Source organism: Spermophilus citellus (genome assembly GCF_964194105.1).
Source record: "Spermophilus citellus genome assembly, chromosome: 2".
NCBI classification, from domain to species: domain Eukaryota; kingdom Metazoa; phylum Chordata; class Mammalia; order Rodentia; family Sciuridae; genus Spermophilus; species Spermophilus citellus.
The window spans coordinates 167867039-167881863 of record NC_138183.1 but is presented as its reverse complement, the minus strand read 5'-3'; the positions used below and the strand labels follow the sequence as shown (position 1 = coordinate 167881863).

Below are 14825 nucleotides of genomic sequence, written 5' to 3'. Positions count from 1 at the left end.
GAATTATGCCAGGATGTTCTTGCATATTAACCACTTCCTGATTAATAATACTACTTGGAGAGATTGCACAAATAAGTAAAATGCTTTCCTATCCTGAGGAGGCCGTTTTAGCTATCAATCTAGCACACCCCTAATCTATTTGCCAGAGCTACTAGACCCTATGACAGTTTGGTCATTTGTTTTCCCTCTTAGCCCAGTCGGTTGTCAGAGAGATGGCAAAGAGGAAATGAGAAGCAAAATTCCTGGACCTTCACAATCTGGACCATTTCAGATTTTCTCGTAAGAATTGGCCCACTTTCGATGTTGCAATTAAATACATTGTAGAAAATTGAAGAAGTGAGTTTGCTTTTCAAAATTATAAACCATGCTTATTCCTTCAGAGAATATGATATTTGGAATTTAACCTTTATGTTCTCAAAGGACTTTGGTTGACAGTGATGGTGCTGTGTAATGATCATCTTCATTCTTAGGAAATGGAGTGGCTTCTCTTTCCAAGTTAACCCCTAAGGCTCCCCATTCCCATTTTCTTATACCTGTTTTCTTCCTCTCTTGTCTCCAATTTCTTCCAGGACATTTTTTTTATATTCCGTTACAGCTTTATGTAATGGAATATAAAAATCAAGTTACAAAACAATTTTTTGGGAGAGTCTGCTTTGTGGCCCACTTTGTTCTAGAATACAGAGATTCAAATCTATGCAGAAAGACTGGTATGTACAAAACTTCACTAATAGTAAAATACCCCCCCTCTGATCATGCTTTCCTCAAACTTCCATCCATTCTCCCTTTTCTTTTTTTTAATTTATTTTTTAGTTGTAGTTGGACACATCATCTTTATTTTATTTATTTATTTTTATGTGGTACTAAGGATCGAACCCAGGGCCTCACACATGATATGATAGGTGATCGCTCTACTGCTGAGCCACAATCCCAGCCTTTCCTTTTCTTTAGCCAAGTTCTCAAAACACTAGTCTGCAATAGCAGCTTCTAGTTCCTTTAATTTATTCATTATTAATCTCATTGAGTTTGTCTTTTGCCCTTGCTGCTCTAAATTTTCTCAAAAATATAATCTGAAATAAACAGCATTGTCATCTATATGAATATAATTCTTCCTTCTTCAAACTTATTTTCTTGAGCACTGAACACCTATTATACTGTGCCTAATATATCCCTAAATCAAAATATAGGGAAGCATTGTAAATGGCTGGTATACATAATATATGTTTCTATATAGAGAAACATATATTGAGATGGAGGGAATCTGGACATAATAAAGATTGTAACACTAAATCAAGACTTTTTTCATAGATAGAGATACACTAATACATCTTTTTATAGTTTATTATTTTGGATGTGTCTATAATGTTTCCCATTGGACTCCTAATATACAGTAGTAGGGGCTCAAATTTATTAAATTAATGACTAAATGAAAAGAAAAACAAAAAAGAATCATAATCTTAAAATAAGCAAGTGTAATGGTAAAACTTTTAGGAGTGATTTTAAAAATAAAAGCAATACTCAGAGGCCTTCTGGCTTTCTGTTGAAGATGTTGTAACTGGAGTCAGAATTTCCTCTAAAGATTATAAAAGAATAAACCTTATATGATCAAAATTAACTAAGTTTCTATCATTTGAATCTCTTACAAGAATTCAAATAGAAATAGAACAAAATTTGTTAAGAAAAAGAAAAAAGACAGTAATGAAAAAGTTCACCATTCATACTATGCCTCTTTTTTTAACATTTGAATCAGATGGGATGTAATTTCTCATTTTTCTGAGTGTACAGGTTGCAGAATTACATTGGTCATGCAGTCACGTACATACCCAAGCAATAATAATGTCTATTTTATTCTGCTGTCCTTTCATTCCCCCCTTCTCCTCCCTCCCCTCACTTCTCTCTACCCAATCTAATGTGACCCACTTCTTTTTTTTCCCTCACATCGTCATACCTGTATTACCTCCAGTCCTTACCCTTCCATTTTATCCTAACACCCCACATTTCTGTCTTACCCAGTTTATACCATATTCTTGATTATTTATACATATTCTCTCACCAACATTCTTTGTTCTTTTCACCCAGAAACTACCATAGTCCTGCTTTTCTATGCCTTCATGTGTATAATAAAAATGTTGTCAGTGAAAAGTCATAAGACAACACAGATTGATTGGCACCATGAAAGATTAATGGTTTCCAGATTTACCTGGATAGGAACAGAGTTCTTTTTCCTTTTAATGCCTGTGCCACATCTCTATCTCCTCCCACCACTCTTATAGTGACTACCATAGAACATAGATTCCATGAACTGCCTCAGGTTTCCTCCCAACAAATAACACAAACCCACACACTCCTACCCACCTGTCTTTTTTTCCCACTAAATTGTTTTATTTCTACCCCCCTTATTTTCCTCAATAGACCTGAATTACAAATTATTCTCTCTGTAATCTTATAATTAATTTTCAATTTCTCTTAATGATCTTCTTCCCCTACAGCCTAAAAACGTGCAGGTTTTGACTATCCTTAAAATCAGGGAAATGAACAATCAAACCTTTCATCACAACATACCTTTTGGCTATGTTCTAGTATTGCCTCTTCTTATTAAACCTCTAAAAATGAATACTCCATGTCTACTATCTCTAACCTGAGTCATATTTTATTCTACATTCCAAAATAAACTCAAGCTTCTAAAAAGGATAAATGTAAAATTATAAAAGAAAATATTTTTATTGTTTAAAGTTATAGTAGTTTTATCTTTGTAAGGGAAAGAATAAATTTCAAAAGAAAAATATCTTAGAGCTAAGGTTAATTTAAAACTTTAGGGAGAAATTGTATAATAAAACTTGAAATATCTGAGAAAATGCTAGCACTACCTATGATAGAGGATTAATATCTATACTCTTCTAGTTGATTATCAAAACTGATTTTTAAAAATCAGTTTCTCAGATAAAGGACCAAAGACTCTGAACTAATGGTCTTCCAAAGATGAAAATTTAAATTTTTATCAAAATAGAAAGCATTCTATTTTGCTAGTGCAGACATAATAAAACTTAATTTGGCACCTTACCTTTCAAAAAAAAAAGTCCTACCCTATGCTCATAAAGTATATTTCTAGGGGCATATAAATCCATGAGAAGCCAATTTTTCATTAATGCATAAAAAGCTATAAAAATAATAAGACCTTTTTTCCTTTATATTGACCTCAGAGAATTTTCTTCAAGGAAATACTCTAGTTATCTTTTATTAAGCCATTACTATATTTTAAGAACCATGCTAAGCATTGGGGTTATAGAAATGTACAGGAGACACGTGTGAAGTACTTACAAAATTGTTATCAGGTTATCTGGTGGGAATAAGACAAGGCTTCACAAAAAGGAACTGCTTGAAGTGTCCCTTAAATGTTGAGTAGAGTTAGACAAGTCCATACCAAGATAGTAGTATGACACATCATGGCTGTTCTCTTAATTACCTTAGTGTGGCTGAGCATAAGGTTCATATAGAAAAATGTTGAGAAATTAAGTTGAAAAAAAAACAGACCAGATTATAGAGTCCAAGAATTTGAGATTTATCATGAAGATGATAAGGAGATTTGGGAGAACAACAAAGAGTGAGAAAATAATATTTGCATTTAGCTGGCTTCATGAAGTCTCAAATGGAGGATGTTCAGTTTAGGAGTAAAATGATTTAAAAGAATATTGAGGTAGTCCAAGCAAGGGATTTAGAGAGACTGAGCAAGGCCAGTGGAAAGAAGAAATAGAATCAAGATCGCTTTAATAAATTTGACAAGAAAATAGGTTGTATGATGAACAGTTATTTGTGATGCTAACATTTTAAACTAATTGGATAAAAACTAAATTGGAACATGGATGGATACCCATAGTAGTCTTCATTTGGTTTTGTTTTATACTTCTAATGTTAAGTATATAAAAATTGTTGTCATTTAGGTAGATGTTTAGGAATGTTTTTATGGAAACTACCCTCATGATACAGCTTATTAAAAAAATAAAAATTTAACTATTTTTTAACTCTTGAATACCATATTTTAAAAGATACAAAGGCACCACATTCTTTATAATTCACCAGACAATAATTACATTATACTATACTGTGTCTATACACACACACACACACACACACACATATACACACACACATACACAAACACTATATGTAGTAAAGTTACTTGATTACATTTAAGAATATACAGTTGCAGGTCCATTACAAACATTGCATTTTGTGATTGTTATGTGCTCTTATGAGATCGCAAACATTGAACAGAATTGTCTTTACCAGCAGCATAGATACCCCTGCTTCTCACCTGACCCAAAGCAACTTCTCCCTGCCACCCAAACCATGTTCTTCCTGTGTACCCTGAAAAAAGAAAACTGAATCTTCCTCTACTAATGAATTGTGACTTTTAGTAGCTAACTATCTTGTTGAGCTTTGCCTCCTAATAAAGTATTCTGTTAGAGAAGGACAAGATATATCTATAGCATATATTTGTGCTAGCAAAGAACCAGATAACCATATTTCCTTCAATTTTTGTCTCATTGTTATAAATCCTTCAAAAGAAATCTTTAAGTTAAAATATCGTGTATGAATGTGTTTGGGGTATTTGTATTGAAGTAGTGCAAAATTGTATAAAAAATGAAGATTAAAAATTATTATGGCCTATTGTAGATGATTAAGTAACAACATAATTAAAAACAAACAAGCTTCCACTTAGCACAAGGTCAAACAACCAAAAAACTCTAATAAATATGATTATTTTAAAATTTGTAATAGTTTCTTTATAATATTGATGTAAAGCAGTATAGGATACTGAAATTAACATATTTTAAATTAACAAGTCATGTACAGCATAATTTATTGTTGAGCATATTTCTTGTATTCTATATTACCATCAGTAGACAGTTTGTAGTACCTTGATTAAACGGATCTCTTAAAGAGAATTTTGAATTTCAGTTTTTTGGGAAAAATATTTTAAACAGTTATTTATTCTAAAGGAAAGAAAGAAAGAAAAAAGACAAGTAGACATGCCCTGTAATCTATAACTTCAATGTAATTTCACAAACATCTATCTCTAATGATGCACTGAATGGTTGAGTATAATTCAATGACCATTTTTTTATAAATATTATGACATTTGATTAAGATATTTCATAATGACAGTCAAAATGCAATTAGGAAACCAATTAACCATATGAATACAACTTATGTAAAGAAAGTTTAATTCATATATTTCAAATGAATAAATGATTAAGATAACCAACTTCCATTTCTTGTCTAGAAAATTTCTGGATAAACAGATGGTTATGCATGTCATCTTGGTGTTTTTTTTTATAATCTAAAAGTAAATCACTAAGGTAAATAATTATATTTCCTAACAATCCAAGTATATTGATATTTTATTCTCTAATGTTTGAATATTACTTTCATACTACAGATTAAAGAATCTATTAAAACTTTTAATTCATCTACTTTCTATTAGTGAAATCAACCTTCTTTCATTTTTCTTATATACATGCCTAAGAAGACAACTTGTTAGTAAGTACTCAAGTATCTGTGTAATAAATGAAAATATACAGTCCCCTTAACTGAGCTCCATGAATTCAAAGATTTATTTCCCCCTAAAGTAAGTGAAGTATATCTTAAATTCCAAACCAAGTCAGAATTTTTATCTAAAATATATTGGGAACATATACTAACACTAATGTGTACACATACTAATTGTTCCCCCAAAACATCACTACATCATAAGCATGAGGCTATAAATATATTTATCATACTCCTGACACTGCTCCTCTAAAGACAAATTGTTGTTCTTAACTTAAGGCTGTCATTAGAGATATGAAAATCCATCTAGAGAAAAATTTAGAAGAAGAGCGCCAAATATTACTGCAGCAACAAAAAATATGTAGAAATCGAGCACGTAAATATTTTTTGGAGTCAAACCGGAGAAAAAAGTAAGTAACTTGAAGAAATTCAAGGTCAATATCAATTAATAGTAGAGACAAAGTTATGACAGTGCTTTATCTGTAAAACTCTGATCAAGATTTTTGTGACTTTGTAAATTTTATTATTGTTTTCCACCTAAAGTACAAATATAGTAATATATTGCCTAGTTCACTGACTTGTGACTTTTTTTTACAATCTTTTTTTTGTGATAGACAGTTTATTACAGTGTCCTATACACTTCTTAAAATAACTATAAAATATCTTTTTTATTTTTTGTATCATTTCATGATGAATTAAAAAATTAGTGATTATAGCTGGACAAAGTAGCAAATACCTGTAGTCCTAGCTACTCCAGAAGATGAGGCAGGAGGATCACAAGTTCAAGACCAGCCTGGGCAATTTATGCAGACTTCATCTCAAAAGTAAAATAAACAAAAGTCTGGGGATATAACAGTGGTAGAGTGCTTGCTTAGTATGCAGAGGCCCTGGTCTATCCCAAGTAACACCAAATAAAGAAAGAAAGAAAAAAAGAAAGAAGAAGAAAGGAAGGAAGGAAGGAAGGAGGGAGAAAAAGAAGGAAGGAAAGAAGGAAGAAAGAAAAGCAGAAGATGTGCAATTATTACTTAGTTTCTAATAGAATCTAATTTGATTTTACTCATTATTCACTTCATATAGTTTTCCTGTATGTGCTCCCCTTATTCATTCTTTTGTAAAAATGGGAAATGTGAATAATGGTAAATAGATGTGATAGATTTTTGTAATGATAGAAAAAAAAAGTTTTCTCATGGAACTAACACTTTCTCATGAAAATTAAAATAAAGTGATAATGTGGACTACTCAAACATTTGCTTAACATTTTAAGGATTTTTGTAATTACTAGATTTTTTAAAAGATAGATGGACCATTATTTATTGTTGTTTTTGCTGCTTTATTCATTTTCCTATAATACGTGAAGAGCAGAAAATCCCTAGAGTTTATTAGCTACATCATTGGGCATATGCTGCAAATCCCAGTTGGGGAATACAAAATTGTTTACCTGTAATTTTTCTTCTGACATTCTATTTCTCTTCAGATTAACTCTTTCTTGGTCCAACACTGTTTAAAAGATTCAATGAAGCTTCTTGTCTTTGTTGTGTATGCATGTGTTTCTTTTTATCTCCTATCTTTTGGTTCTTAAAGCCTGTAAAAGGCACATGACAGGTGTTCAATAAAGATGGTTATAGATAGTCATCTAAATTCATGCTGTCCACTCACTCAGTGTATTTATATAACTTTTTAAAGTATTTTTTTCCTTCAGGCAGGGGTACTCTCCATCTGCTACTTTGACAGTGTTGTGTCCCCAGCAGTAGTCCAAGTAAAACATCCTAGCATCAAAGGCTCTTTATTTCCATTGGTTAATTAAAATCATGTTTATTTTCTTCTTATTTACTATTTTCTTGCCCTTCTGTTAGCCAATAGTTTTCTTGCATGTATGTTTTTGTCACTTTCTCATTTTTTCTCAATATCTATAAAGAGTCAGTCTCCTCTGTTTCCTTCTATTGGCTTTCTACCTTTATCTTTCTGCTCCCATAAGTACTGATTACTTGTCAGGCTTATTATATAACTGGCATCTTGGACCATTCCTTTATTGCTGGAGTACATCCTAAAGGTACTTTATAATATGCTGTCTTGTAGACCAAGTAATTTTAAGGTTTGCACAAAGGAAATAAATTAACTTGTTTCCTACATTGTTTTCAGTCCACTACTCAGAACTACCTTTTGGTAAACAAGTGAATGGAAATTTATTCACCCAACATGCATAGTTAATTGCATACCAATGATTCAACATTATGTCAGAAGAATTTATTTTGTTAATCTATTTCTATTAAATTTTAGACAATAGTAATAATCTTATTTAATTCAACTCATGAAGAAAAGAAATTGAAATAAAATTTTCAGAAGGGACCCAATGGGAGACTTTATATAGTTTTAAAACACTATAATATGAGCACATAGACCTAGAAGTTCAGATGATGAGACAGAATTAAGTAATTAAGTAGCAAAATAACAAAGACAATGACCAAATTGGAAAAATTACCCAAAGAACAAGTGAGAAAACTACAAATTAATATATGAAGGACAAGTACTTTGTAGGAGTCACTAAAATATATAATTAAGAAAAAATACATAAATATCCTAAAAGCAGAAATAATTATCTAGAGAATTTTAAAAATTAATTATATGGGGAACATGAAGTATGGGGTGGCTTCATTATCCATCTGTGAGAATGATGGAGTTTAGCATTTCCCATAAAGCATGATTTATATTTAAGCTTATTATAGCAAAGGGATAGAGGATAAACTGTAGAAGATGAACTGAAAGCACAGACGGGAGCAAATTGTTACACAGAAAGCTATTATAATTATCTAGGCAAGAAAAATGTATATGGAAATGGGGTTGGGATTAAGTAAGTAAGGAGTCAAGGATCAATCATAGGTGATGCATGGAGAGAATTGTCAGAATTGGAATACATTTATTTATTTATTTGTTCCATTAAAAAAGAAGAAGAAGTTGTTTTATTGCTTTGCTAGCAAAGGAGAAACGGGGGATTCCTGTCCCAGAGTCTGTGATTCTGCCCATAAGGGGGAATAAAGGGTTTTTAAAGATTCAAAGGCTACATTTTAGTTGTTCTCTGACAAAAGTTGTTATTATCATTCATTTGTTAATTTGGGAGATAATCATATCTTCTGGTGCTATCTGTAATTCCCACACCAGATTAGGGAGTGGAGATTAGAGAGGGGGAAAAATTAGGGAGTGGGGAAGGAGAGAGGAAAAAAAATGTCTATTTAAAAAATAAGTCACAGATCAGTTCAAATGACTCCCCCTCTTCTAGTAACCAATCACCCCTACCCAACTTGTTCCTGCCAGTGAATGTGCTAATCATGTTTTAGAGTTATTTTATGATTTTTCCCATGGTGTGTGATGATTTGCTAAGAGATGCTATGATGTATGTGAAGTCCCTGCCTTTCCCAAAGAGTGTATAAAACTGCTGCAAACCCTGGGTTCTGGGCCTCTCAGCTTCACCAATTGCTGTGTGCGCGCAGAGGACCGAGCTAGCTCACAATAAACACCTCTTTGCTGCTTAAAATAAATAAATAAATAAATAAAATAAAAATTAAAAAAAAATAAGTCACAGGAGCAGAGCAGCAAGGACTACATTTAAAGCATAAAGTGGACCACTGTTACATTTCCCCACTACCAATTTCTATATTCCATTTCTATGGAACAATTGGTGATGATATCTCCAAGCTCTTCCTACTAAGAGAAAAGTTGGGGGGAAGTGACCCAAATTCCTTGTTCTCTATTAGGTGGGGTATGGACAGTTAAAGGTTTTTAGCATCAGGACAGTCCAGAGGCCCATGGTGGTAGTTGGCAGGTAAGTAGACAAGGCATACGTAGGGCAGGGATCATGCTAGACTATAAACGAGAGGAAAGCATTTGTAAACAAAAATAGCACAAAAGCAATTAGTATTTCAGTCAGTCTCTGAAAACCATGAAGACAGTATAACTTAGTAAAGCTTAAGGTAGGATCCAATGTACAAGGGATGTAATTTTTTCTACGTACTCACTAACGTTGGTGTTATCATTGTTTTTAATTATTATTCTAGCCATTATGATAAGTTTGAGGTTGTGTTAGTCAACTTTTATTTGCTGTGACCAAAATTCCTGACAAGAACAACTTAGAGGAAGAAAAGTTTATTTTGGCTCATGATTTCAAGGGTTCAGTTCATGGTTGCTGAAACCCATTGCTCTGGGCCCAGGGTATGGCAGAACATCATGGTAAAAGGATGTGGCAGAGGAAAGCTGCTTATCTCATGAAACACAGTAAGCAGAAAGAGAACAGGAGGAGTTAGGGACAAAATATATAATTCCCAAGGCATGCCTTACCTGCCTACAGTAACCAACCAGTAACACATTCTAATTATTGATCCATCAAGTGGATTAATCCATTGATTAAAATATGATTCTCATAACTTAATCATTTTACCTCCTGCATTAATACAGGAGACTTGAGGCAGGGGGGACACTTCATATCTGAACTATAATAACAGTAATTGTGGTTTTAATTCACATTTCCATATGGCTAATAATGTTTTATGTTTGGGCATTTTCCTTTCCAGCTAAGGGTCATTTTTTACTTTTCATTTATTCAAGGAAAAGACAACCATTTGGAAAATACGGTTTTCTTTTTTGTGGGGTGGGGTTACTAGGGATTGAACCAAGGAGCACTTAATCACTGAGCCATATCCCCATCCCTTTTTAAAAAAAATATTTCATTTAGAACCAACCTAGATGTCCTTCAGTAGATGAATGGATAAAGAAAATGTGGCATATATACACAATGGAATGTTACTCAGCAATACAAGAGAATAAAATCATGGTATTTGCAGGTAAATGGATAGAGTTGGAGAATATAATGCTAAGTGAAGTTAGCCAATCCCTAAAAAAACAAATGTCAAATATTTTCTCTGATATAAGGAGGCTGATTCATAGTGGGGTTGGGAGGGGGAGCTTGGGAAGATTAGATGAACTCTAGATAGGGCAGAGGGAAAGGAAGGGAAGGGAGGGAGCAAGGGGGTAAAAAAGATGGTGGAATGAGATGAACATCATTACCCTAAGTACATGTATGAAGACACAAATGGTGTAAATATACTTTGTATACAATCAGAGATATGAAAAATTATGTTCTATATGTGTCATATGAATTATAATGCATTCTGCTATCATATATAACAAATTAGAATAAAAAAATTAAAAAAAATATATTTCATTTAGAGACAGGGTTTCACTGTTTATGAGTTGCTGAGACTAGTTTTGAACTCACAATACTCCTGCCTCAGCCTCCCGAGCTGCTGGGATTACAGATGTGCACCACCACACACAGTGGAAAATAAGATTTTGCAATATAGATCTTTAGGATTTCAAATAAAATTTTAAGTGTTGACAAGCACAGGACTAATTTTGGAACACAAGTTTTGTTGCTAAGTAGTGGACATTTATAATTATTCTTGGGCATAATTTTATTTCTTGTAAGCTATTGGCACAATTGTTTGAAATGTTTTATTTCTAAAAACTATTTTTTCTCCAATTGATTTTTCATTTGAATGACTATTCTTATTTTTAATTTTTTAAATTTCTAATTGTCTCAAAATATAGTTGAGTTTTAAAGTTAAATATTGTCATATTTCTAGAAAGTTGTAACTACCTAAAACTGAAATGTGGTTTCACCCAGAAAAAATAAATGTGTCGCAAAAGTCAATCTCTCCAATCTGTGTAAGGTCTTAGGACCTCAGGTACTTTTAATACTATTGCTTAGGTTCTATTGTTAAAGAAAACTGTGTGGTGGTGGTGGTTATTTGCAACAGAATAACAACATGCTCCATAGTTGCAGACTCCTGGGAAAACAGAACATGAATAGAACATGAACAGAATATGGCTGTCATTTAATGAGGTGGCTCACTCTGAACCAAAGTGTTCTGCATGTTTCATGAGGCACAGCTGCACATGTTGAACAGACCCTTTGGAAGCTCCCAAGGCATACTGTTTTTTCTGTGCAAAAGACTAATTCCAGGGTTAATGGGAAGCCATAACATACTCTTTCAAGCCTGAATTCTACAATGGTAGAGAAGCCAAATTTCTCATTTATACCACCTGTTCCTTCTATTCCCATCTCATTTATCACATTGCTTGGCACCTAATAGGTACAAAAGGAACTCAGTAACTCATCACTGAGTAAGGAAGGAACTATAGTAATCATCATTATAATTCTTAGAAGTTTGTATTATTAGACTTACCATTGAGTTCAGGAGTGGAAACATCTGCTTATTGGTCACATTCCATCTGAGATGTAATTCGACTCAATTTAGCATGGACTTTATATTATATAATTCTGTAAAATAATGTGTGAAATTATTACTTTCTATATATATTTTAGCCCAGAGAACAGGGCTATATTTGTGGAAAATATGAAATGATAGTGATGGTAATTTCCTAGCAAAATTACTTTTTTTTTTTTTGTACTGGGCTTTAAACCCAGGGAAGCTTGCAAATGAACCACATCCTGAGCTCTTTTTATTTTTTATTTTGAGACAGTGTCTCATTAAGTTGCTTAGGGCCTAACTAAATTGCTGAGGCTGGCCTCAGACTTGTGATCCTCCTGTCTCAGCCTTCCACATATCTGAGATTACAGGCATGTACCATTGTGCTCAGCCTACTTTCATATATATATCAATGTAAATATCTTAGCTTCAATAGTCTATCATTCCTCATTGCCAAACTTTACTAGTGCTATTTTTTCAATTTCTCAAACATATTAAGTTGTTTTTCTTTTTTTCCTTTTACCCAACTCAGGGTATTCACATACTATTTCTTCTTCTAAAGCACCTTTTCCTCCATATTTGTCATGACCGACTTCTGCATACTGAAATTTTTAGCTTATTTGTCTGTCTCCAGAGAAATATTTATCAGGCTGAGTGATGTAGCTTAGTGGTAGTATGTTTGCTTAGCATGCCCAAAGCCATGGGTTCAATCTCTTGTACTGCAAAAATGAAAAAAAAAATATTTTGTTTACCTTAGTTAATACAGGTTCCCCTGGTTCACTATCTCAAACTAGAGTTTCACTTATGACAGCAATTCTTTGTTTACTTGGTTTTGTTAGCTTGTCTCATTACATAATATTTTACTACATGGATCATAGCTCTTTTAGTTAATGCTATCTCCCAGCAGATGAATTGTCAAGTAAAAATAGTAAATAACTGCTTTTAAAAGTGTTCTAATTACATTAGAAGTTGCCATATAGTCAAACATTCATTCAAGGATTACTTATTAAACATCTACCAGGTGCAAGGCTTTGCATAAGAACCAGGCATTCAGCCATTAAAATTTCAGTCTCTGCATTTAATGATGACAGCAACAGTTAAAATTCAATTGATTCTTTTATTCAACAATTCTACTGTCTGCTAACCCTATAACACTATAGTTCCAAACACAATACTATGTGCTAACTGTTCTTCTTTGAAGAAATGTCTATTCAAATCATTTGCCCATTTTTAAATAAGATTGTTTTGTTGTTGAGTTGTAGGGGCTCCTCATATATTCTGGATAGCTATCCTTTGCAAACACATAGCTTTCAAACATTTTCTCCCATTTCCTGGGTTGCCTTTTAATCTGTTGTTAGTGTCCTTTGATATTAAAAAAAAAAAAAGTTTTTACAAGTGTTGGTGAGGAAGTGGCGGAAAAGGTACACTCATACACTGCTGGTGGGACTGCAAATTGGTGAGCCAATATGGAAAGCAGTATGGATATTTCTTGGAAAATTGGGAATGGGACCACCATTTGACCCAGCCGTCCCTCTCCTCGGCCTATACCCAAAGGACTTAAAAACAGTATACTACAGGGACACAGCCACATCAGTGTTTATAGCAACACAATTCACAATAGCTAAACTGTGGAACCAACCTAGATGCCCTTCAATAGATGAATGGATATTAAAAAAAAATTGGCATATATACACAATGGAATATTACTCAGCAATAAAAGAGAATAAAATCATGGCATTTGCAGGTAACTGGATGGAGTTAGAGAAGATAATGCTAAGTGAAGTTAGCCAATCCCAAAAACACAAATGCCAAATGTTTTCTTTGATATAAGGAGGCTGATTCATAGTGGGGTAGGGAGAGGGAGCATGGGAAGAAGAGATGAACTCTAGATAGGGCAGAGGGGTGGGAGGGGAAGGGAGGGGGCATGAGGTAATTAATGATGGTGGAATATGGTGATCATTACTATCCAAAGTACATGTATGAAGATATAAATTGGTGTGAATATACTATCTATACAACCAGAGATATGAAAAATTGTGCTCTATATATGTAATAAAAATTGTAATAATGCATTCTGCTATCATATATAAATTTAAAAATTACATAAAAAAAGAAATTGAAATGTATTTCAGAATTGATGCTATGTTGTAATGGGTTACATAATTGCATAAGACAATTACTCTCATATACTGAATAAATATGTGTTGGAGGTTGGTCATAGAAAAAAATGTTTTTAATTTTTAAAGTTCAGTTTATCTCTTTTTTTCTTTGGTTGTCTGTACTTTTGATGTTATATCCAAAAAATTACTTCCAGGGCTGGGATGTAGCTCAGTGGCAAAGCGTCTGCCTTGCATTCGCAAAGCCCTGGGTTCGACCCCCAGTTCCAAAAACAAAAAAAGACAAAAAAAAGAACCCCACCAAAAAATTACTTCCAAATCCAGTGTCATGAAGGATTTCCCCATATATTTCCTTCTGTGAGTTTTATAGTTTTAGTTCTTATGTTTAAATATTCAATCATTTTGAATTAATTGTTGTATATGATATAAGGTGAGAGTGTCCCTTCATTCTTTTGCATGTGAATATTCACTTTTCCCAGTGCCATTTGCTGAATAGATTGTCCTTTCCTCATTGAATGGTTTTACCCACTGTGGAAAATCAACCAGGAGGGTTCTTTCTGAGGTCTCTAATATCTTCCATTAGTCTAAATGTCTGTCTTCAATGTTTATATGCCAATACTACACAGATGTGTATGTAGTATTTTGAAAGCAAGAAGGGTGCAACCTCCAATTTTTAATTTTGTTATGTTTTCAAGCTTTGTGGGACTGGGGATATAGCTCTATGGTCAATCCCCAGCACCACACAAAAAAAAATTGATTGGATATTTAGCATCCCTTGAAATTCCACATGAGAAATAAAAATTCTCTCAAAGCATAAATTAGTACAAATATTAGGGTCAATTAAAATTTTTTAAAGAAGGAAATATCATTTTTATGTAATAAATTATTGATTATTCTTTGA

General features: G+C 33.0%; 1 protein-coding gene across 1 annotated transcript in view; it reads left to right on the top strand.

The window, feature by feature from the left end:
• Positions 1–14825, top strand: part of CEP126 (centrosomal protein 126) — a gene marked incomplete at its 3' end in the record, with an annotated part of 71163 nt that overhangs the window by 450 nt on the left and 55888 nt on the right. The window contains exon 2 of the mRNA XM_081281110.1: positions 5838–5957. Coding sequence (XP_081137236.1) covers positions 5838–5957 — 120 coding nt within the window. The remainder of the gene's footprint in view (positions 1–5837; positions 5958–14825) is intronic.